We start from the raw sequence: 26376 nt of genomic DNA, 5'->3' as shown, positions 1-26376 counted from the left end.
ATTTAGACTACCAGTGTATCAGTCTGCTCTGAATTGCTCAGTGTTGATGCATTAAATGGGTTGTTCACCTTTAAATTAACGGTTAGTATGATTTAGAGAGTGATATTCTGAGACACATTGCAATTCGGTTTCATGTTCATTTGTGGCTTTTGAGTTATTTAGCTTTTTATTCATCAGCTCTCCAGTTCACAATTTCTCCTATCTGGTTGCTAGGGTCAAAAATACCCTAGCAACCATACATTGATCTGAATGAGAGACTGAAATATGAATAGGAGAGGCCTGCATAGAAAGAAAAGTAATAATAAGTAACAATAATAATATATTTGTAGCCTTATAGAGCATTTGTTTTTTAGATGGGGTCAGTGACCCACATTTGAAAGCTGGAAAGAGTCAGGAGAAGAAGGCAAATAATTCAAAAACTATAAAAAAAAAAATGAAAAAGTTGCTTATAATTGGGCATTCTATAACATACTAAAAATTTATTTTGAATTTTAACCACCCCTTTCACTATTTACAACTGGAAGTTTTGTGAAGAACCCTGCTGTGGATAAAACACAGATGAAAACCTGTTTCAAGTTACTCTTGGGTTTTCCTGTATCTTGGGTCTCAAACACGTGTGGTCTCTATCTTGCACAAAACTATTGGTTTGTGTGTACGTTTATTAACCATTTTGAAACCACACACATATACTTTTAGACAGATAATTTGACAACATCATTGGTTCCAAATTTCATGTTATGTCTTTGTAGGAAAAAGTTTTGGTAGGTGTGAAAGTCCGTTCTAGTATATGTTTTGGTGCATAGGTAACATTTTATTCATTAAGCCTGTGGCTATTCAGGGAAGGCTTATACTTTTTGTTATTCTTGTGTTTCCATGCATATTTTTGAGAGAAAAATAACATCCCGTTGAAAAATGAATGATGAAATGAGTTTGCTGTAGCAACAAATCCCACTTCTTGGAGAGTCAGTTCCTGGCACCATATACACTGTGCTTACTTAAGTCTCCGTGTATGTTACCCCATATATGATATAACTGTGTCTTTGGTTCTTAAAAAGTCATGGTTTTGCACATGAGCTTGTGCTTTTGTGTATTTGATCAATAAACATGGTCAGAGACGTGATTGGCTGTTTGCACAAAGAGCCATTTACATTTAGTATGACCAGGGGGTATATTTATAAAAGTGGGCATTTATTTTTATGCCACAAAAGTATAACATTTTGCATAAAATTGAATAACTTTTTAAACAGTCATGTTTTTATAGAAGAATTTTGCCTTGGCATAATGTCGTTTAAAGGTTTTGGTTGCACTATTTATTAACGGCTGAGTGATAATGGATTTTATGCCAAAAGTTTACACTTTAATGCATTGGGCAAAAACCCAATGCAGAAAATAAACAGCATAACTAATAAAACTGCTTTGCTGCTCTTTCAATACATTTTTAATTATTCCTATGTGGGGATCCCTGCTTTGTCTAGGTCTGTTGTCATTGAATGAGTATATTAAATAAAAAGGCACAGGTATGGGATCTTTTATTTGGAAATCCACTATGCAGAAAGCTCAGAATTACAGAAAAGCCGTTTCCCATAGACTCAATTTTATCCTAATAAACCACATTTTTTTAAATTAGCTCCTTTTTTCTCTGTTATAATAATACAGTACCTTTTACTTGATCCAAACTAAGATATAATTAATTATTATTGAAAGCAAAACCAGCCTATTGGGTTTATTTAATGTTATTACATGATTTTCTAGTAGTCTTCCAAATTATGGAAAGATCTGTTATCTGGGAAGTGCCAGGTCTCAAGCATTCTGGATACCAGGTTCCATAGCTGTATTATATATTGGCAGAATATATGCATAAGTATGTTTACCCATGATTGTACAGATTCTAAATTATAGTGTATTTGTTATCAAAATGTAGTAAAAATGTTTCCCTTCGTCTAATTCACTTGATATGGATAATAAATAGTTTTACTAGAACTGTTTCTTAACTAAGGGAGTCCCTGAGCCATGGAATAGTTTAGATATTGTAACAAGGGAAACTTTTTTTGTGGAAAATACATTAGTAGTGCTCCTCCGGCAGAATCCTGCATTGAAATCAGTTTTTCAAAGGAGCAAACTGTCTTTTTTGTGTGTTTAATTGTGGATTTGTAGACAAGATTAAATGAATAGGTGGAAACAGGACCTGGATCCCATTAATTATTTGCAGAGGATGGTTGTAATATATCATGAGGATAACCCTTTGTCAGTCTTTCTTTGGTTGGTCAGTGGTCTAGATCAACTGTATTATGAAAAAAATCTGCCCAGATTCTGTCCAGGTCTGTCCAGTCATGGACTGACATATGTATGTTTGACTGTAGTAGTTTGTGAGCACATTATTTCATTTGAGCTGGAAGGATGGACTAATATTTAAAATGGAATTGTTAGAGGATTAACCAATGGCACATGCTGTTAGAAAAATATGAAAGGCAGAAAAAGACTTTCTTTCTATGAAACGGATTTAAATGTGGACTGTTTTTATGTAATATTTTTTGAAAGACATGCAATGTTCAAATTTATAGTTCCCCTTTAATAAACAGTGCTTGGAATCCTTCCATACCGAAGTTATTATGGACATGTGTTTTCTTTCTTTTAGTTTTGACTTCCCCTGTTTTCATGGTGCTGCATGGCCATTTTCCCCAAGGAAGATAGACCTTGCCTTGTGTGCCGCTGGCAAAATATACACAAGGAAGGTGTTACATTCAAATACCATAATTGGCATCTTGCCAGACAAACTGCAGACAAAGTATGTTTTGGTCTGGACACCTTGTCATAACCCACACTGCTAATGACCGTATGCAAATGTTTCCCTGAGAGAGGAATAGTATCTGCAAACAAACTGTTTAATTGATATCATAAATCATCCTTTCCCTATGCACAATGCTAATCAGTAATTTCTTAAAGTGGACCCAAAAGCTGTATAATAAAAGTCCTTTTCAAATTAAACATGAAATCCAATTTCTATTTTTTATTAAAGCATTCATAGCTCATTTAAAAGCTTAGCTGTCAATCAAATAATAGAGGCGGGGCAAGTAATTACTTCACTTTCCATTCAGCACTTCCTAGATGTTACTGCTCTCCCCACATTCCCCCAGTTCTTTAAACCATTTAATTGTGTAACTAGGGCATGGGGATGGATATCGGGTCCCCCATTCTGGTGCACAAACAAGATTCTGAGATAATGCAAGGCTTGCCTTAATAACAGTAACCACAAAATGGCTCCTGCCTGCTTGATATAATTATGAGTTCCCAGACCAAAGGAAACAAGACTCAAATTATTTATATAGTGTAATTAATATTCCTTTTGCTTGACTACTGTGATAAAATAGGATTTTGAATAATTTTTTTGGGGTGACGGGTCCCCTTTAAGTTGTTCTCCAAATGCACCCCCCCACACACACTACATTTCCCCAAGAGTTCAAGCAGTTGTACCAGCTGAGAGTTCTTCTTTCTATAAATAATATTAATACTATATCAGACAATTTAAAATTTTATTTATTAACATTCCAAACTTTGAATATATTTCTAGTGTCTGTAAGTAAAATTACCAGTACTGTTGAAATCACTTTTTAGGTATTACAGTGACTTTTTGCTACAAATGTGTTACATGGACAAAACCACAATATGTTAATTTTTATCTAAAAGTAAGATTTAATGAGCTGAATCAAAGAGACCTTCAAAGAAATATACAGGAATGGGACCTGTTATCCACAATGCTCGGGACCTGGGGTTTTCCGGATAACGGAACTTTCCGTAATTTGGGTCTTCATGCCTTAAGTCGACTAGAAATTCATTTAAACATTAAATAAACCCAATAGGCTGGTTTTGCTTCCAATAAGGATTAATTATATCTTAGTTGGGATCAAGTACAAGCATGCATGGTGTATAATTTACTCTCTATGGGGGTCAGTCAATGGCTCTACTAAACCCTAAAAATGAATATAGCTAGAAATGCCAGCATCCTTCCCCACATTTTGGAAATAGAAAGAGGAGCAAAAAGGTTTGCCTCGAGTATCGAGGGGAAATTGTTTGACCACGCCTGTTTTGTGGCCACACCCCCTATTTACCATGTTCATTTTACAAAACTTGCAGGTAATGAACGTTTGAAAACATTTCTGTGGGTTTTATGTGTTATTACAGTTTTGCTTAATGAAGGTGAATTGCACTTTAAGCTGCAAGTCACAGTTTCCCCAAGAGACCTGCTTATCTTAAATAGTTACAATTGCTTCTTTGCTTATCTTAAATTGTTACAAAAGTATCCAAGTGCAGCTGCCACGTATTCTGGGCTCTCTGCCAAAAGCCAACTAAGTTAGAAACTTTGTATCTTTTTCTGGCTGTTCAGTGCAGGACATTTCAGTAACAATCCAGGACTGCAGGTTGAGCTGTCAAAATCGGGACAGTTGGGAGGTATGGCCTAAAGGTTGATCTCTGTAACTAATGATCCAGGAGTTTCTCATCTTGGATTCTGGGTTATGCACATGGTCAGTGGGCTCTGAGCAGCTGTTGAGAAGCTAAGCTTAGGGGTTGTCGCAAATCATCAAGCAGAAAATGAGGTTTGCCTGTCAAATAGGTTGATGTTACAAGGCTGGTTATTAAATTCTGATGCAAATTGTGCTGGTTTCTGAGCTGCTGTATACTAATAATCTGAATTATTTACTAATCAGCCTTATATTGTGACATTTATTTAACATATATTCAGTATATTGTGCGTCGGGTCCTAAGCTCAGTAAGTGAAAGCAGCATTTGCATTGAATCAGCATAAACAAGATGGGGAGCTACTGGGGCATCTTTAGAGATGCAGATCTTCGCTGCTAAAGGTTGCGGTTGCCTTGGACTGGTACAGAAGCCCAAAACATAATGCACAACATTTCTGCCCCACTTCTTTAGTTAGTCTTTAGTTCTCCTTTAAGTGTTGGTGTCCATTTTTTTCCCCTCTGAAAGGTATGTTTTAGAACAGGAATCACAATTGTCCTTTTTACCAAGAGTTGTTCTCTACTTTCAATTTTTTAGGTGTGTAGAATGTTTTTTTTTTTTTTTAAATGTAGTGTGCAGGTCCTAACTACAAAATAAGGGCTTCCTGTGGTTACAGGGGGGCAGGAATGTAGAGGACCCAGTAAGGTCCTAATTAATAAGCAAATGCAATATTTCTTGGTAGAAAGGTCAGTTTGCCAATGTTTTAGGGCCCTAAATTGAATTAGCTGTGGAGCCCAGCAACATCTAGTTACGCCACATCTAGGGGCACATTTACTATGGGTCGAATATTGAGGGTTAATTAACCCTCGATATTCGACCATTGAAGTTAAATCCTTCGATTTCGAATATCGAAGTCAAAGGATTTACCGCAATTCGTTCGTTCGAACGATTAAATCCTTCCTATCGAATGATTCGAAGGATTTTAATCCATCGATCGAACGATTTTCCTTCAATCAGAAATTGCTAGGAAAGCCTATGGGGACCTTCCCCATAGGCTAACATTGGTGCTCGGTAGGTTTTAGGTGGCGAAGATTTTTAGTTCGAATCGTTCGATTCAAAGTCGTGGTCGAAGTACCCAATTCGATGGTCGAAGTAGCTAAAAAAATATGTCGAAATTCAAAGTATTTTTTATTCTAATCCTTCACTCGAGCTTAGTAAATGTGCACCCTAGTGTGTTTATTCAGACTGGGCTTTTCTCCTCTGAAAATTGGAAGTCCTGTGATTTTCTCTCTTCTGTACAAGTAAGTTTAATGAATTATGTTTTTAATTCTTAACACATCATTATAAATGGCATCATTTAATTCACCTAACCACAAGCATCCCTCTGATCAGTATAACATATGGCTGTTTGTGCAGGTTTATTGGGTCCAGATGGTCACTGAAACTCAAGATATTTGATAGATGATCTGATAGAATAACTTGTAAAACCCGCAATCCGCATATGCCTAATGCCATCGGGATTAGAAACAGGCTGCATTTATTGAACATGTAAACATAACATACAATGTACAATGGTCTTATTTGCTGGAGTTAGATGGCAATTAACCCATTATATGCTAAAGATATAGAATCCATTGCACTGGCACTTAAGATGCACCGTTCAGTGTGGGATTGCAGGCCCACAATCTCGCTCACATACAAAGTATTAAGCACTTATTAGTGGACAACTAAATTAAAAATACTACTGAAATCAATATTTAGAAAAATATTCAGTCATACTGGGCAAATTTCTACCTCCGCAATGTTCCATGGCAACCACTTAGTGATTAGCTTTGTTAAAGGGGTGTTTCACCTTTAAGGTAACTTTTAGTGTATTATCGAATGGCCAATTTTAAGCAACTTTTCAATTGGTTTTAATTGTTTATTTTTTATAGTCATTTGCCTTTTTCTTCTGACTCTTTGCAGCTTTCAAATGGGCGTCGCTGACCCCTTCTAAGCAAATGCCCTGTAAGGCTACAAATGTGTTGTTATTGCTACTTTTTATTATTCATCTTTCTATTCAGGGCTCTCCTATTCATATTCCAGTCTCTTATTCAAATCAATGCATGGTTGCTAGGGTAATGTGGACCCTAGCAACCAGACTGCGGAAACTGCAGACTGGAGTGCTGCTGAATAAGAAGCTAAATAAGTCGAAAACCACAAATAATAAAAAATGAAAACCAACTGCAAATTGTCTCATCATACTAAAAGTTAATTTAAAGGTGAACAACCACCCCTTTAAGCTGCAAGTAAAACAATGTAAGCAAAGTATTCACTGGTTGCCAGAGGTTCTTGCTCCGGGAAAAATACACAGAGTGACAGAAATGATCATTTTCCATACTGTATCTTCTATGCATTTGCTGGTTATTTGAGTGTCTGCTCTTTTCTTTATGAACCAAGATCCTTTATCTGAAAAAATGCCAGATCAGATCCAGATCCCAAGCATTGTGGATAACATGGCCCATACCTATACAGGTAAAGGATCCCTTATCCGCAAACCCGATATCCAGAAAGCTCCGAATTACGGATTGGCTGTCTCCTATAGACTCCATTTTATCCAAATAATCCAAATTTTTAAAAATTTAATTTTTCTCTGTAATAATAAAACAGTAGCTTGTACTTGATCTCAACTTAGATATAATTAATCCTTATTGGAAGTAAACCCAGCCTATTTGGTTTATTTAATGTTTAAATGAATTTCTAGTAGACTTAAGGCATAAAGACCCAAATTACGGAAAGATCCGTTATCCAGAAAACCCCAGGTCCCGAGCATTCTGGATAACAGGTCCCATACCTGTATATTATATATATACAGTATATTGTGAGTGGGTCCCTAAACTCAGTAAGTGACAGCAGCACAGAGTATGTGCAGTGAATCGGTAGAAAAGAAGAGGAGCTACTGGGGCATCTTTGGAAACACAGATCTTTACTGCTAAAGGGCTGTGGTTGCCTTGGGCTGGTATAGAAACCCAAAACATAATGTATCACATTTCTTCCCTACTTCTTTAGTTATTTCTTCTTTAACTACATGGCTCCCTTGTAGCAAACTGTGCTGCACTTTGCACCTTGTGCTCGGTTTTAATCCGGCTGAAGTTGCAGAGCCCAGCCATTAACCTGGATGCAAGTGTTTAGAAATAATGTGTATCAGAAATAATGCTTCAACTTGCTGATTATAAATATGTAAAATAAATGTAGTTATGATACAAGTACAGGTATGGGATCTGTTATCCAGTATGCTCAGGCCTTGGATAATGGATCTTTCTACAATTTGGATCTTCATACCGTAAGTCTAGAAAATCATGTGAACATTAAATAAACCCAATAGGCTCATTATGCTTCCAATAAGTAATAAATAAATAATACTGCAAGTTGGAGTGATATCACCCCCTCCCTTTTCCCCCCAGCAGCCAAACAAAAGAACAATGGGAAGGTAACCAGATAACAGCTCCCTAACACAAGATAACAGCTGCCTGGTAGATCTAAGAACAACACTCAATAGTAAAAACCCATGTCCCACTGAGACACATTCAGTTACATTGAGAAGGAAAAACAGCAGCCTGCCAGAAAGCATTTTTCTCCTAAAGTGCAGGCACAAGTCACATGACCAGGGGCAGCTGGGAAATTGACAATATGTCTAGCCCCATGGCAGATTTCAAAATTGAATATAAAAAAATCTGTTTGCTCTTTTGAGAAATGGATTTCAGTGCAGAATTCTGCTGGAGCAGCACTATTAACTGATTCATTTTGAAATACCGTATATACTCGTGTATAAGCCGACCCGTGTATAAGCCGAGGTACCTAATTTACCTAAGAAAACTGGAAAAATGTATTGACTCGTGTATAAGCCTAGGTCATTTAAGCCTGGTGAGATTGTCATTGTTATTACTTTTTTGTTTGCTCTTTCAAATAGTAATAATGGAAAAGCTATTAGAACTAAACCATTATTAATTTCAGTTCAAATATCATTATCAATGACTTTGTCATTAAACTGCAAAGTGGGTGCTTTATATCTTACAGCCACTTACTTAGCTATAATGATGATCAGCAATTAAATGAAATAATGAAACTGGAAATCACTTTTGGGTATTGCTAGGAATGTGTGAATAGCCTGTGATTATATTGATTTCGGATGTGCAAATCAGGCCAGTTTGCCAGCAAATCATGCTAAAAGCAGATCTAGCTTGAGTGACACAAAATTGGCAAAAATGTCATGATTAGCAAAACAGCGACAACTGATGCAATTTCAAAACTGTGGGCATCTACTTTTCACTAATTACCGTAATTAATGATCCCTCTGTCACTGGAAAGTCTCACACAGTTTGCTATTAGTGATGGGCGCGTCCTTCCCTGCCTGTCTGTGACTGACTGTGTCGCCGCCCGGAGCAGGTCCAGGAGCTCCGGGCGGCGCGTCCTTCCCTGCCGGCGTTCGCTCCCAAAATGGCGGCGCCCATGGCCGCCACGTGGGTAGCGGCGCCGGCCGCTACCCACGTGGCGGCCATGGGCGCCGCCATTTTGGGAGCGAACGCCGGCAGGGAAGGACGCGCCGCCCGGAGCTCCTGGACCTGCTCCGGGCGGCGACACAGTCAGTCACAGACAGTCCTGCTGGGGCCGCGGAAGGAGGTATGACCCGCGTATAAGCCGAGTTTGAGTTTTTCAGCACATTTTGGGTGCTGAAAAACTCGGCTTATACGCGAGTATATACGGTAATGTTTTTTTTCCATGACAGTATCCTTTTAATTATATATTGGTTTGGAACAAGGTACTGTTTTATTATTACAGAGAAAATTTAAATCATTTCTAAAAATATGGATTATTTGGATAAAATTGAGTCTATGGGAGATGGCCAGTTATGGACCTGTACATTAAATAAAAAAAAGATTTTCAAATTAAAGCAAATTAAGAGACATTTTCATTAAAATAAAAATTGAAAGAATGCAGTCTTTTAACATTGTTTTGTGCATTTGCTATCTGTCCCCCAACCTCATACAAATTGAACATACTACTAAGGGTCAGTCCACACCAGCAGATTTGGGGAGATAAGTCACCCCAGCGACAAATAGCCTCTTCTTCGGGCGACAGTTTCCCCGAACTGCCTTCCCCCTGAAAATCGCCTGTGGCAATGCACACGTGGCGCTTCGTTTTCCGCCACTTAGGGTGACTTTGGAAAATGAAGCGCCGCATTTGCATTGCCGCAGGTGATTTTCATTTTAGCCGGCGGAGGGCAGGGGAAAGTAAGTTCGGGGAGATTGTCGCCTCGAAGAAGAGGCGATTTGTTGCTGGAGCGACTAATCTCCCTGAATCTGCTTGTGTGGACTGACCCGCAAGCAGCAAGTTGCTTTGCAGTTCATTTTTAAGCAGAGTATTGTACTGCAATTGCTTGGTGGGCTTTGAGGTTTGGGAAGTGTTAGATTAACTGCACCTATTGCTTTGAACTTGGCAACATAGTTCTGGTCTCATCTGACCACAAAACCATTTCCCACATTTCAGCCGGGTCATCCACATATTTTTTTGGCAAACTCCAGACATGCATTCACATGGTTCTGTTTAGTAGAAGGTTTTTGTGGCACCCTTCCTTACAGCACAATGTTATGCAGTGTTCTTGTTCTTTTATTTATTTCCTTCATTGATGTGGTTAGCCTATAACTAATGTGAAGTATGGTTGTGGCAGAATTAGGATGTGGGAATGCTTTCCATGAACAGGTACTTGTCATCAACTAAAGAAAGAAAGGATGTGTAACATACCTGTAAACACTATTAGAGAGCCTGTTAGATGAACTTTTCCCAAGTTTCATGTTTATTCTATGAGACCAAGAAACCAGGCACAAGACCAAATAGAGAATCAAAAATTAAAAATATGAATCTCCAATGTGACCAAAGTCAAATCTTTGATCCTAATTAATTTGAGAATCAGTGACTTTGTTTTGAAAAGTATGCAGTTTATCTGCCTGGAAGAATCATCCAAAACCGAAAGCAAATCCACCTGTAAAAATTTGCCAAATTCATTCATAAACCGTGTACAAAGGTGGTGTGGAGATTGAGTTCTCGCGCAAAGAGAATATTTCCATTTTTCTTTCATACTGTTTTGGACTGCTTGTAAAAAAAAAAAGTCTCATCAATTTAAGACACTGTCAGGTGTAAACTGTTCCTATTGTGCAGACAAAATGAAGTGTACGGAAAAATAGCAAATTAAAAGCTCACAAAGAAGACTAAGATTATTAACTGTGCTGGCTGAACATCAAGTGTTTGACTTTTAGTATGAGACACCTTCAGCAAGCCAGTTTGGCCACCACTCTGTGTGGTTTATAAAAGGGAACTGCAAGAAATGCCAATATACTAATCGTCTAGCCTTCATCATTACATTTTACGCTTCCTAGAAAAACAGATCCAATCCAAAGCTGAAAGCCTTCTTTTCAAGCCATTTAGCAGCTCAAGAACCAGAGTTTAGTTTGCTGTGTGATAATACTGTTTATTTGTTTTCTAAAAATAACTGGAGAGTTCCTGAGTCATGAACAGAAGGTCCCTTTAGAAAATCTCAGTCCACCTGTTGTCAAAGTATTCGTGTTATTTTCCTTTTTTTCATTTGGGAACCTGAGACCTCTTATGTTCTGTAACAACATTTAAAATGGTCTTTGAATTGCTGTTAGCAGCCCTTGAACTAAAGGGTTAGTTTATTTAACTATATCAAACTATTTTTCAGTTAAGTTATTGTCAAATCGCACAGCTGAAATTCTGATTTTAATCTGATTGCTATTTTTTTATTTTTTACTGTTTTCTAAGATTTGTTTGACAGCTCAACTCTCAACTTTCTCCTTGATCTCCTGCAATGAACAGTTTCTAAAACTTAAAGGGATGCTGTCATGGGAATTTTTTTTTTTTTTCAAAATGCATCAGTTAATAGTGCTGCTCCATCAGAATTCTGCATAGAAATCAATTTCTCAAAAGAACAAAAAGATTTTTTTCATATTTAATTTTGACATCTGACATGGGGCTAGACATATTGTCAGTTTCCCAGCTGCCCCCAGTCATATGACTTTTGCTCTGATAAACTTCAGTCACTCTTTACTGCTGCACTGCAAGTTGGATTTATATCAAACCCCCCCCCACAGCCTAACAACAGAACAATGGGAAGGTAATCACATAGCAGCTCCCTAACACAAGATAACAGCTCCCTGGTAGATCAAAGAGCAGCACTCAGTAGTAAAATACAGGTCCCATTGCAATACATTCAGTTACATTGAGTAGGAGAAACAACAGCCTGCCAGAAAGCAGTTCCATCCTAAAGTGCTGGCTCTTTCTGAAAGCACATGACCAGGCAAAGTGACCTGATGGCTGCCTATACACCAATATTACAACTAAAAAAAATACACTTTCTGCTTCAGGGTTGAAATGTTATATTGTAGAGTGAATTATTTGTGTAAACAGTATAATTTAGAAATAAAAAGGACACCGTAAAAATCATGACAGAATCCCTTTAACTGGCTTTTGGCAGAGAGCCCAGAATATGTGACAGGTGCACTTAGATACTTTTGTTTAAGATAAGCACAGAAACTATTTAAGATAAGCAGGTCTCTTGGAGAAACTGTGACTTGCAGCTTACAGGGCAATTCACCGTCATTAGCAAAACTTTAATAACACATGAAACCACAGAAATGTGTTCAAACTTTCATAAACTGCCAAATTTAGTAAAAGGGTCATGGTAATTAGGGGCTGTGGCCACAAAAATGGGCATGGTCAAAAATGTTCGCCACGATCCGCGTGGCAAATCTTTTTGTCCCTCTTTCTATTTCCAAAATGTTGGGATGTATGGTTTAAATTTTCATTTGTAACCCTCTAATGATTTTCAGATGCAGCTCAGTAAAGCTGGCCATAAATGTGCAGATTTTAAACTTTACACAACGAACGATCAGCCATTTCAGTCTGCTGATCCACTACTAACCATTCCAATTAAATAATATAAGAAAAACAACAAATCAGACGATGTTATGGTCTTTGACAGACCGCAATCGTACAAAAGTTATGTCCAAGTATTCGTGACAGTCACCTACTGATATCATCATTTAAGCAATACATGCAGAGATTTTATCGTTAGCCGACATTAATCTTGTAACCTGTCTGATTGACTAAACGGCCGGTCACCATGGTACAAAAAATGTCAGGGCAATCCACACACGAAAATAGTACAAACCGTTTCCTGCGACTACATCTTTGCATCTATTATCAGCTTAAAGGAGAATTCAACCGTAAAGTAAAAAAAATCCCTGCCCCCCTACCCTCCTCCCCCCTACCTGCTACCCCGGGCAAATGCCGCTAACTCTTTACTTACCCGTCGGTGCAGATTCTGTCCAGCGCAGTTCACGGCAGCCATCTTCTCTTCTGTAATCTTCGGGTAATAAGTGCCGTATCGGCGCATGCTTATTTGGAGCAATTTTCTGCTTCGCAGGCAAATACGCATGTGCCGAAAGTCACGGAAATTGCCGAAGCACTGCTCTCATTCCGAAGACTACCGAAGAGCCGGAAGATGGCTGCCTTGAACTCCGCTGAACAGAATCTGCACCGTGGGGTAAGTAGAGATTGGGGCATTTGCCCGGAGTAGCAGCTAGGCTGGGGGGGAGGAGGGAGGGTGGGTCTATGTAGGGTAGGGTTTGTTTTTACTTTAGGGTTAAATTCTCCTTTAAGGGGTGGTTAGCCTACACTAGTTGATTCAGCCCTGTCCAACTCTTTGAGCTTTTTGTTATTTATTTGTGTGATAGTGTGATTTTTTTATTTTCCAGGTAAACTCATTTTGGGCATGTGCACACCTTTTTACTTTATTAAATATGCATCTCCTGAATTGAATGCTTTGGGGTGGTTTATGAAACTGTTATGGAATGATAAAGACTGGTACTGCTTAGAAAAACTTTAGAGCCTTTAGAATTTACTGTAGCATTTCTTTTTTTTAGTTTTGAAAATAATAATCTAATTCTTTCAACTCGCGTTGTGCATTGGAGAGTCAGGATCCAGACCAGCGATATCCACAGAACCGAATATATTGTTTGCTGAAATCAAACGAACGTATTCTGACATAATTACACAGATATCCAATCTGATAAATGCATCAATTTATTGAAAGTTTCCACACTGCGAAGGAAATGTTTCTGAAAGAAATATTTGTGAAATTGAAAAAATATTGAACAGCTGTAAATCCTTCAGTTTTATTCGTAAAGAGTAATGCAAAGTCATTGTAAAAATACATTTCCGTTTATTAAAACAAATGATGAAATAGTCTTGTTTCACTGTAGGATTCCCCTTTTCACTGTTGGAAATAACTACTACTTTAATCACAACTATAGATCTCATGTAGCTACTATTTCATTATTGTGATGCTTTCAGTGCTGTAGGATGGAACTTCATTCATCAGATCTAATTTGTCTAAGATTTGATGGCCCCAGTGACTGTTTAAGGGCTCTACATGCTTTTGAGTTATTGGATAGTTGAAGGTTGGAGAACTGTTCCCACAGCATTGTTTGTATGTAGTTTGTGAAAGAGAGTGGTACTTTCACAAACTAGAATTTTTTAGAATTAGTTTTTTTGTAAGAGCCAGCATAGAAGAGCAACTGATGCATTTTATTTTTTTTCAATTGACTTTTTTTTCCACCAGACCATTTTTAAATTATTTGTCTATGAGCAATTGCTGGCGGTTTTCTATGAACCCCAACATTCTGCTATTTTTGGTCCATTGTAGCCTGACTGGCTGGTTGGTATAGCTGAAAAAAAATAGGAAGACATGGCTGACTGATATATGTTTATGAGGTCACAAAGAATATAAAATTGTACTAGCAGGTATAAATAAACATTACATTCTTTGGTACTGAACCAAAGCAAAGGTCACATGTGTACAGACATAATCCGTAGTAATACTTGCTGGAGTGTTGACTTAAAGGTAGATTTTAAAATATGCTGTTTGCATTCGAAATTAAAGGGTGGTTCACCTTTAAGTACATTTTTAGTATGTAATAGAATGGCCAATACTAAGCAACTTTTCCATTGGTTTTCATTATTTATTTTTGATAGTTTTATAATTATTTGCATTTTTTTTCTGACTCTTTCCAGCTTTCAGATGGGTCGCTGACCCCATTTAAAAGCAAATGCTCTGTAAGGCTACACACTTAGGGGCCCATTTACTTAGTTTGAGTGAATAGAATAAAAAAAATTTCGAATGTTTTTTTTGACTACTTTGACCTTCGAAGCTAAACTAAAAATCGTTCGACTATTCGACCATTCTATAGTTGAAGTTCTGTCTCTTTAAAAAAAAAAAAAACTTCGACCCCCTAGTTCGCCACCTAAAACCTACCGAAGTCAATGTTAGCCTATGGGGAAGGTCCCCATAGGCTTTGCTATCTTTTTTGGGTCGAAAAAATATCGTTTGATCGATGGATTAAAATCCTTCAAATCGAGCGATTAGAAGGATTTAATCGTTCGATAGAGCGATTTTTCGTTCTGTCGAACGAATTGCAGTAAATCCTTCGACCTTTATATTCGAAGTCGAAGGATTTAACTTCGACAGTCGAATATCAAGGGTTAATTAACCCTCGATATTCGACCATAAGTAAATTTGCCCCTTATTATTATTATTATTGCTATTTTTTATTGCTCATCTTTCTAGTAAGATCCTCTCCTATTCATATTCCAGTCTCTTATTCAAGTCAATGCATTGTTGCTAGGGTAATTTTGACCCTAGCTAACAGATTTTTTATAATGCAAATTGGAGAGCTACTGAATAAAAAGCTAAATAACTCAAAAACCGTAAAATAATAAAAAATGAAAACCTATTGCAAATTGTCTTTGAACATCACTCTCTACATCATACTAAAAGTTAACTCAAAGGTGAAAAATTACTTTTTTTTTATAAAAAGCAAGTTCAACTTCCTTAAAGATCAAGTTTCTCTGGGTGAGTTTTTTCTTGTGAAAAAAAGTAAAATTTATTCTGTCCCAAAGCAGCAAAAAATCCAAATCTGAAAATACTTCATCCAAAATCCTGTCAAATTCATGTAAATGTCAATGGCAGAGGTCGTTTTACCCATTTGAAAATGTTTTTTGCCTTGACGTTTTTTTGGGTGTTTGATGGTGGAATTCACTCGGAAACTCAACAAATTCAAGTTTGTCGCTCGACCATTCAAAAAAGTTGCAGGGTCAAAAAAATATATCATCTAAATGTATCAGTTTAGAATAGTTTAAAGACTCATTCAGTCTCTGCTTCAGAAACACTTAAGAATGTGGAAAATTTATCTTTAAGATGCAATAATAGAAAATCGTCATAGAAACTACAGGTATGGGACCTGTTATCCAGAATGCTCGGGACCTGGGGTTTTCTGGATAACTGATCTTTCCGTAATTTGGGTCTTTGTGCCTTAAGTCTACTAGAAATTCATTTAAACATTAAATAAACCCAATAGGCTTTCAATAAGGATTAATTATATCTTAGTTGGGATCAAGCACAAGCTTCTTTTTTTATTATTACAGAGAAAAAAGAATCTGTTGCTAATACAGTTTAAGATATAACATTCTTTAAAGTTATTTCGAGCTTTCAACTCACCCTACCCATTCCAAGCCATAGAACATTCTAGGCTGTAATGTAAGATAGACTGTAAAGTAGCAGCAGGAGCTACTGGCATATACAATATATGGTGTCTTGAAAAAAGAACTAATCCTGTGCATATTAGTGTGTCATACTAAGACCATACCACAGAAATAAACATGGTCATCTTTTTACCTGTATTGTAGAAACTTAAAATGATTTAGGGTTTCATCACTGAATAACAGGTATCATTGACTTGTAGCTTAAATCATATTGGATGATCACTGTTCAAAGGCTATGGGCTGTTTCCAAGTAAAGTGAAAAAATCAAGGTTTTTCCTGGGGTAAAATGAGTACAGTACTTATGAACACTGTAGTGCTTGGCATCATATTTGGTGTGGTTGGATTCAATATGGGGCTCCTATCTGTCCCTTGCTTCCCATAATGATCCTTACAGTAAATGTAAAACATTGCTGTTTGTTCTGGAATTGACTAAACAATTCTTATAGTTTTTCTTCAAATTTAGTGTTAATATGTCTATGCAGTAGATCTGAAATTGTCATATGGGTTGTGATCTTTCAAATGAGTAAGTTCTGGGTGTGTCTATGATAGGTACGTGAGGCCTTCAAAAAAAAAAAAAAAATTTGAGAAGTGCAAACTTGTGAATAATACCTTTTGCTCCAGCAGGCCCACTGCCAGTCAAGTCCCCTTGGGGAGGGAGGTTCTTCCTGCTGTAAAAGTGTAAAATTGGCAGTTTGACAGTTACAATAAACACTCTGGGCTTGAAAGGTGGCTTGCCAATCCTATTCAAATGGTTTAGCTATCAAACTTTAATATTTTGGCTTTGTACTGTATCAGATTTGCCAGATCCGAGTAGCTGATTTTCATTCATTTTGTGAACTTTGACAGATAGAATATGGGCTTGGTTTTTTACATTTCCTTCAAGCTTGCACCTTATATGCATCATGCTCTTTACTAATATAGGCACAAATGTATTCTCCCCTCTCCACGCATGCACACATGTGTCTAGTCATAAGAATATCTTTTTGTTTTTTTGTGTGTGTAAATGTGTCGTTATGATTGAGCAGTCCGGTACATTCATGTGGGAATTCTCAAATGTGAAGACCTAGAACATGTAAGAAGTTGAAAGATCTTCATTGTTGCCTTAAGCACATGTAGTCCTGTCATGTATTTACAGCTGTAGCTGGTTATTGAAAGTAGCTACGTTTTCTTTTCTGATCACCAAGTCTATTAATCATTAAATTCCAGGTCCTTGAGAGGGAATATAAAGTTGTCTTTATAAAACATTTGTTTCAGTTAGAGATTGTGCAGAAGTGTGAGGGAAGCACAGCAGACACGGGCCACTTCATTGAGCCGATTAAACTCATAAATCCAACAGGAAATCCTTCACTTCATAGCCCAGCATTGAGGATTTCTATAAGTGGACATGCCATTTGAAATTCATACTCCCCCCATTGCTGAATTCTTTTCGGCTTTGGTAGTTATAGCATTGCCTATTAACATCAGGAGAGCTGACAAAAAAGAAAGGAAATTCTTTAAACTAAAACAGAACCTATCACCTCCGTCATTTACGTATAGAACTGCTGCTTTTAGTGAGTCACTGGTTTCTTAGAATTTACATGTTGTCATACTTCTTAGAATAATAAAGGTTGCTGCTTGTGACATTGCACTCAAGCTGCTGATGAGGTGTAACAACTAAACAAAAAATATAATGTTGAAAATAGTTTCAATACATAATTGAACCTACAGTGACACAATTAACAAAAGCTAAATGAATACGTACATATATTGCAATATGATAAGTAGAAGTGGCACCAAATCCATCATTTTGGATTAAGCGGGATACCAAATCCCCACAAAAGATTTGGATGGCCCCAAACTGTAATTTGCATATTATGCATTTCCAAAAAGTTTTAATTTTCCAAATGTGTGGCTAAAATCTTGGTGTAAGAAAGAAGGGTTTGGGTTCCTAGAGTACTTGTCTAATTTTTTCTTTGGATACAATCTGCTAAAAGGGGTTAGTTGGGGTTACATCGTATATCTATTAAGGAGATCATGTGAGGGGCATTTATCAACACTGGGCACATTTGCCCATGAACAGTAACCCATGGCAACCAATTAAATGTTCTTCTTGCATCTGGCTTTAACAATATAATCATTGATTGGTTGCTATAGGTAACTGCCCATGGGCAAATTTGCCCAGTGATGCTAAATGAGCTCCAGTATTACAAAGAACGCCGCCTAACATAAGACTTTCTAGATCTAACTCTACACTTTTTGTACTGGAGTTATTAGTATGTGCAGAAAATTATTATATAATTGGATTGCTGAGACCTGGTGGGATGGAACATGTGACTTAAATTGTGAATTTAGGAGTAAAAGGAGTCATTTAGGAGAATAAAGGAATTAAAAAGGCGTTTGTCTTTATGTAAAGCCAGAATTAATGCTGTGCACTAATAAAGTTACCAGTGATAGCACTGGGTAGGGTAGAGATTTTAGCTGCAATTAAGGTTACTTAGAAAATGATCATTAGTGTATTCACAAATGGAACTCAGTTTCTTTTACAAATGGAAGAGGCTTCACAACTAGGTCACTGTTTTATTATGGGTGACTGCAATTATGCAGACATTAATTGAAAGTAATAGGATTGCCAAGTCGGAAAAAGCTAACTGGTTTTATTAATATGCTATATGGCACCTTTTTCTTTCAAGTCGTTCAGGAACCCTCTAGGAAAGATGTTTGTTTTGATCTGGTAATTAAACTTTAGGGACTAAACTTTCATTTGAATCAGTGAAACGTTATGGTGAGGCCAGCAAGTTTGTGGAATACCCAGCAGGGTGATGATGTGATGGCAGATTACATTAATGCCTTTTCGTTAATGACTTTCCATGTTTAGGAAAGCTTCAAATTGCACTCTGAGAAAAAGATAGCTGGTTACATTTTAATGTAGAATATAAAGAATACCTTTACAGTATATTATATTTCCTGTTTAATTCATTGTGCAACTTTTTTTTTTGCAGTTGAAGAAGCAGCTGGGAGATTGTGAGTCTATAACTCAGGAAATTGTTGGCAGTGCTCATGTGGAGAACTATGCGCTGAAAATGTTCCTGTATGCAGATAATGAGGACAGAGCAGGGAGGTTTCATAAGTAAGTTTTAAATACAGATGTTTATTTTAATGCATCTTGAAAATGACTCAGTTTCTGTATGACCAGAATTTTAGAGCTGAAAAATTTTAGAGCTGAAAATCCCACTATGAGTTACATTTACACTGAGGCGTAACATGTTGTGTTCAGGGATTTAGTGTTAAGATATATATATATATATATATATATGAGTGCATTATTATTTTTTGTTCAACAAGAACTCTATACAACTTAGATTATGGCTCCAGAAAACCTTTTTGGAACAGTCACTCTGTTAGTTCCAATAGTATCCAGAATAAGGTATTCAAGTATGAATTTGTACCAATTTTCATCCTGAATCATCAGCAGCAGCCCATATACTCCAGATATTAAATACGCAGTGGTATTTTCGTAAACAGATTTATGTGCAACTTCTTACATCTCTTCCTGTGTAAAGGCCAGCATACTGAAAAAATCTAATGCAACATTAACTAGTTTCTGTATAGATGCAATACACTTGCCCTGATTTCTTCCCATGTTCTTCATTTGACTTAACCAAATAGCTGTGCAGAGCTGGTACAAATAAGTATTTAAAAAGGAATCTTAATTTTACCCTCTTATACGTTTTAGAATATTGTTAATAATTAAAATAGATTGGTGTGTTGTACTTAGAGTTTTATGAAGGTGAACTTCCCCTTAATACATAAGCCTCATTAAATGTACACAAAAGTATTTTATTATGGTTCAAGTCCTGTGGTGTACTATGCTTATGACAGATGAAACAGTTTATTAGAAGATAGAACAAGAAATAAATGCAGAGGTTGTGTCTGCTTTTTAAGCTATGATTTCTTCTTGTTATGATCTACGCCAGTGCTGTCCAACTGGTCCCCTGTTGTGTAACCTGCCATATCTCAGCCTGGCTGCTTACCTTGTGCAATCATTTAAAATCTATCAGTAAAGACATTAACTGGCCCCTGTGTGTGTATGCCATACACTGCTTGCCCTATCCTGCCTGTGTGTTGCCATACTCTGCTTGACCTATGCACCCTGTGTCTGCCATACTCTGGCTGCCCTATGCTCCTTGTGTGTGCCATACTCTGCCTGCCCTATGCTCCTTGTGTGTGCCATACTCTGCCTGTCCTATGCTTCCTTTGTGTGCCATATTCTGCCTGTCTTATCCTCCCGGTGTGTGCCATACTCTGCCTGTCCTATGCTCCCTGTGTGTGCCATACTCTGTCTGCCCTATGCTCCCTGTGTGTGCCATATTCTGCCTGTCTTATGCTCCCTGTGTGTGCCATACTCTGTCTGCCCTATGCTCCCGGTGTGTGCCATATTCTGCCTGTCTTATGCTCCCTGTGCGTGCCATACTCTGCCTGTGTGTGCCATAGACTGCCTGCCCAACGCTGCCTTTGGCAAGTAAGCCTGGTGGTGGTTTGTTCTAGGGGTTTGTTATTATGGTGTCCATAAGCTGTTTAATTATATGCAGGGTGTTGCTGTGCTGTTCACAAAGAAATAGAGCATGTATGTATGCATGTCTTATGACAAACTTTTTTCACATATAAGTGATGGGTGATATTTCTGCAGTAAATACCAATTATCTAATGGTGCTGCCACCATTAATCTGGATATGGACTTAACAGTTCTTGTGATAAAATGGGTGTGGTTTAATTGGGTATAATTTAAAAACTGTGAGTGGTCAACACTGGCTTCCATTATCATTCCTCCACCACGTTGCCCAGAAGAATTTCAGCCCTCAGTACCACAGAAGTTGGACAGCATTGCTCTGGCCTTTGTTATGATAACATAAAACATAATTCTATTTTATCTTTATTTTCAGAAATATGGTGAAATCTTTCTATTCAGCTAGTCTTCTTCTTGACACACTTGCAGTATTTGGAGAGCTTACTGAAGAGGTAGGTTTCAAACTGTTTTAATTTTTCAAAAAGTATTGCTTGGTGTTACTGTTCAGTTATTCTGAAAATTATTGCAATCTGAATTTGTCACAAAATACAGTTATGAATGTAGACCTTTTTCTTTATATTATAATTATTGCATAGCTTTTGGAGGAATTGGGGTAATTTTACTCAAAAATATCTTTTGGATTTAGCGTCCTTTAATCTTAGGACAATTGCCCAATTGCTAAATTGTGGCTACGGGTTAATTTTCCAGATTAAAATGACATTTATTTAGTGAATTTCCACCTACACCAACATTTTGCTCTCCAACCCCTTGGATGTTGCTCTCAGTGTCCTCAAAGCAGGTGCTTATTTTTGAATTCCAGGCAAGTTTTAGTTGCATAAAAACTAAGTATAGTGCCAAGTAAAGCCTCCTGCAGGCTGCCAGTCCACATGGGGGCTACAAAATAGCCTATCACAGCCCTTATTTGGCACCCCAAGGGACTTTTTCATGCATGTGTTGCTCTCCAACTCTTTTTACATTTGAATGTGGCTCACAGGTAAAAAAAAGTTTTGGGACCCCTGTCTTAGATTATGTCACTAGGTTAACAGCCACATCCTCTCCTAATGTCGTTTTTCAGCTTTTCTATCCTAATTTTATGTACTGGGTCTCTTTAATTATTCATTAAACAATTTAGCAATTTCGGTTTCTGACACCCTTATTTCAGGCATCCGCTATATAATTCTACTTAAGCTTTTATTTATAATATTTTCTACTCCTTACATGTTTGTAAGGGGTAGTGAAAATAAAGCATTTGCACGTCACCCTGATTTATTGAGGCTATTTCAAAATGGGAGATCTTTTTGGTTATGAATCTGCAGTGTTGTGGGTACCCCTTTCTTTACCTTAGCATGTTGCTTTGAGCCTTCCCTAAGAAGAATATTGTTCAAGGCTTGAAGTGTATTTTAGTAAAAAAAAATATTTATTTATTTTCCTGATCATGCAAATGATCTGGTTTCAAATAGTTAAGTTATATTCAAAATCATTATCTTGGATTATTATTTTCTTTTAAATGCATCATGTTTATTTCTTATGACCAAGGAGTTTTAATGTATTTATGGGATCATAGCAGTGTCTTCCCTGTTCCTACAGTTCTTGGACAAAGTAGCTGCCTATGGTATTGTATTTGTAAACAGTATATGCTGTTACAGTTCTTTAAGAACAGCACCTCATTAAACATCTACATCACAGTTCACTTATTTATTGCAGCCACATCAGCTGCCATTACTGACTGCTATCAAAGCACTGGAGATGGATAATTCTACATGACACTATATATGTTTATTAAGCACTTATCTACGCATCTCCACTGATACACACGTTAGGCGGTAGCCATTTCTACTGCTCTAAAGATTTGCTACAGTAATTCTTTTTCTATGAGCTCTGTATGCTATGCGATAATACAGTATGTATGGCTAAGGCTCATTTGCACTTTTCTAGAGTTTGCGAGGATGTCGGCCCTAAACCAACACAAATTTTCATTTTATAATGTTAGGCAGATATAAGTTGGTTCACAGAATGAAATGAATGCACATAAACACTTCCAAAAAGCCATTGCATTCCTTAAATTGTTATCCTGAAACCTAAATTAATGGAATAAATCCTCTTTCTACTACTGCCTTACCATAGGCTCCTTCAGTATAATTATGCTCTGCCAATTAATAATGTGTATCCCTGTTGTGCCGTATAAAGATAAAAATGTCTATAAACCCTATCTGCCTTTGTAATTGTTTTTACTTACCATAATTTTATAAGAAGATTTGTTTCCTACCATTTCATTTAGCACTTTGTATAACATTAACATTCAATAAGCTTTTATATTGTTTAAAATGGTAACACTAAAAATATCTCTATATTGTGGCCACAGAGAGAGCTCCCTAATGTGGTTTTGTGTGTTTTGAAGAGACTTTGTTTCATTATTGGTCTGCTTTCAAACTGTCAGTGACTATTAATGTGGGTACAATGGTCCATTGAGTTTGCTATATTCCCAGAAGAACTTTTATGGTAATGGCAAACTGACTAGATGGGCAGAGTTACATATGAGTCTAATTATAAGAGCTGTGCTCCAAATTGTAAAACAAGGCAAAACAATGTGCCTTTACAAGGCTATGTTGATTAAATTTCATTTGTGATAACTGCTTCCGTTATTTACAATCTCTGGAACAAGTTTCTGCAGGAAAAGGTAACTTTTCACGGAAGCTATAGTTATTCTTGCAGGGGCTTCTGTTGTGTTAATACTTTGTATTTATTGTTAAAGGGATAGTGACACCTCAGGGTTTAGCATAATTGAATTCTTCATCAAAAAATGCCTATATGTCCTTTAGACCATCTTCCTCAATGTGACCTCTTTCTATGTAAATTGGGCATAGGTCACTTCTCTTTTAAGGGCAGAAACACATGCGGCAATTTGGGGAGATACGGCTGCGGGATGGCACTCGGAGCGCATCGTTTTTCAAAGTCACCCGAAGTTGCCTCACGAGGAAACTTCAGGCGATTTCGGAAAACGAAGCATTCTGAGTGCCATCCCGGCGGGGATTTTCATTGAAGCAGACGGGAAGGCAGGGGAAGCAGATCGGGGAAATAGTCGCCCCGAAGAAGATGAGATTTGTCGCCGGGCGACTAATCTCCCCGAATTGCCGCATGTGTCTCTGCCTTAAGAGAGTGCCAGACTCCAACACGTTCTTATGGTCCCTTGGGGCTTGTCAATCAGAGCTTGCAAGGCCGGAAGTCAAATGATTGACTGACAGGAAGAATCTGGCACAGTTAAATTGTGTTGTCGGCTTATACTATGTTTACAGCCTCCTTATCACAGTGCTGCTGCTTCTTTTTATGTTCTGCAAAACTTCTCCTCTGCACCACTCTGTGCTGCCCATATACAATAACAATCCTATACAATATTGTACTATACAATCGCATGACTTTTTGTCACAAACCAAGAAAGTAAAAAAATTTTGTGATTTTAAAAGTAATTTTGTGATTAATTGTTATTATTGCCATCAAAGTAGAGACCTAAGCAGAAAACTAGAGCTGTCACTATCACTTTAATGTAGGTTTAGTTTGGTGCAGATGAGTTACCATGGAATTTATAACCCAGATTTCCCATTGAACACGGCCATTAGTGTATGTGTGGATTTTGTACTTACAGAAGGACTGGCAGACACGAGAGGTACTTGCCGAGAGTCCCACCACTATTGTGCCCTAGGCACATGCCTCTTTTGCCTTCCCCTAGTTCCGGCCATGCAATTCATTATAAAAGTGTGCAATTTTTTTTCACATTACATTAATGGCTAACATTATTCTTATGGATGCACTGGATTTAAAATATTTAGATTGATACAAATACCATATTCTCTTTAAAGGAGCTGAATGCCAAACCAAGTCTAAGGGGCAAATTTACTTATGGTCGAATATCGAGGGTAACCCTCAATATTCGACTGTTGAAGTTAAATACTTCGACTTCGAATATCGAATCTGGTTCGATCTCCAAATTATCCCAGCCACCATGCATTGATTTGAAAAAGAGACTAGAGCATGAATAGAAGAGGGTGTAAATAGAGAGATGAGTCATAAAAAGTAACAATAAATCTGTTGCCTTACAGTGACCCCCATTTGAAAGCTGTAGAGAGTCAGAAGAAGAAGGTAAATCATTCAAAAACTATAAAAAATAAATAATGAAGACCAATGGAAAAGTTGCTTAGAATTGGCCATTCTACAACATACCAAGTTAAGTTAAAGGTGAATCACCCTTTAAAGGAAAACTATACCCCCAAATGAATACTTAAGCAACAGATAGTTTATATCAAATTGAATGACATATTAAAGAATCTTACCAAACTGGAATATATATTTACATAAATATTGCCCTTTTACATCTCTTGCCTTGAACCACCATTTCGTGACTCTATCTGTGCTGCCTCAGAGATCACCTGACCAGAAATACTACAACACTAACTGTCTGTTAATTGGCTCATGTGACCTTACATGTGGTTTGTATGTGTGCACAGTGAATCTTACGATCTCAGGGGGCGGCCCTTATTTTTTAAAATGGCAATTTTCTATTTATGATTACACAATGGCACATACTACTAAAAAAGTATATTATTATGATAATGGTTCATTTACATGAAGCAGGGTTTTACACATGAGCTGTTTTACTCAGTATCTTTTAATAGAGACCTACATTGTTTGGGGGGTATAGTTTTCCTTTAAAGTGTAATGTTAATTCTGGCAACTCAGCAAGCAGATTCTGAACTGTAACAATTTGCTACATTTAGTTGATACATTTCTCAACAGCCTCTGTAGAATATTAGCAACTATTGTGTCAATTCTAACAACTGTCTGTAATGAAACTCAGGGATTCTGCTCAGCAGGGGAAAAGATAAAAAATGTATCAACAAATGTATCATTTTAGAACAGTTTACAGAGTCATTGAACCCCTCCCAGAGCTGCTTTAGAAAGACATGAGAAAAATGAATCTTTTAAATGCAATATTAGGTAAACAGTCACAGATAGAAAGCAACTGAAAAATTCTTTATCTCTGGTAAATTTATCTGAAACCAACAGGATTGAAAAAAAGTATTGGAACCTGAACAGCCCCTTTCAGAATTGGTTTATCTTTTGTAAAAGTGGCAGTTTAATTAGGTGAAAAAATATTTTGAACAGGATCGTGGTACTAAAGCAGACTTCTTACATATAGACTGTTTGGCAATTGTCTTTTTATTAGCTTTTACAGAAGCATGTTTTCCCATAAAATCTAGTTTTATGAAGGCAATAATTTTGCTGGAAGAACTTTGCTGGACTTAGATTTTTCACTTGATTAGCATTGTCTTGCAGTGTCTGCAAAAAGCATTTGCAGCAGACTTTGGCACGTTCAGACCGAGAACATTATTTCACAAAGTATCTCCCACACTGCTTAACTTAATCCTAAAACTGTGCTTTTAACAGTTAGAAGCAGTTCCAAATCACTATTCTGAGACAGTTTCCAATTGATCTTCATTTTTAATTTTTTCAGTTACTTAGGTTTTTAGTTATTTCAGCAGCTAACTGGTTTCTATGACCTCATTTTCCATAGCAACAATGCAACGTTTTGAATATGAGACTGGAATAAGTAAAGGAGGGGTTCTCAATAGAAAGATCAGTAGTGATTGGCAAATTTGACCTGTTTCTCTTCCCCCGAAAATTCGCAAAATGGCAAAAATATGCTGAAATGCGTCGAAGTGTGACAACATTTT

General features: G+C 37.1%; 1 protein-coding gene across 1 annotated transcript in view; it reads left to right on the top strand.

Annotated features, from left to right (window-relative positions):
* Positions 1 to 26376, top strand: part of vta1.S (vesicle (multivesicular body) trafficking 1 S homeolog) — an 88034-nt gene that overhangs the window by 36824 nt on the left and 24834 nt on the right. The window contains 2 exon segments of the mRNA NM_001091674.1: positions 19086 to 19213; positions 21027 to 21102. Of these exon segments, the coding sequence (NP_001085143.1) occupies positions 19086 to 19213; positions 21027 to 21102 (204 nt within the window).

Source organism: Xenopus laevis, chromosome 5S (assembly GCF_017654675.1).
Source record: "Xenopus laevis strain J_2021 chromosome 5S, Xenopus_laevis_v10.1, whole genome shotgun sequence".
NCBI classification, from domain to species: domain Eukaryota; kingdom Metazoa; phylum Chordata; class Amphibia; order Anura; family Pipidae; genus Xenopus; species Xenopus laevis.
Note: the sequence above shows the minus strand (reverse complement) of the source record. Positions and strands in the feature narration are given on the sequence as shown.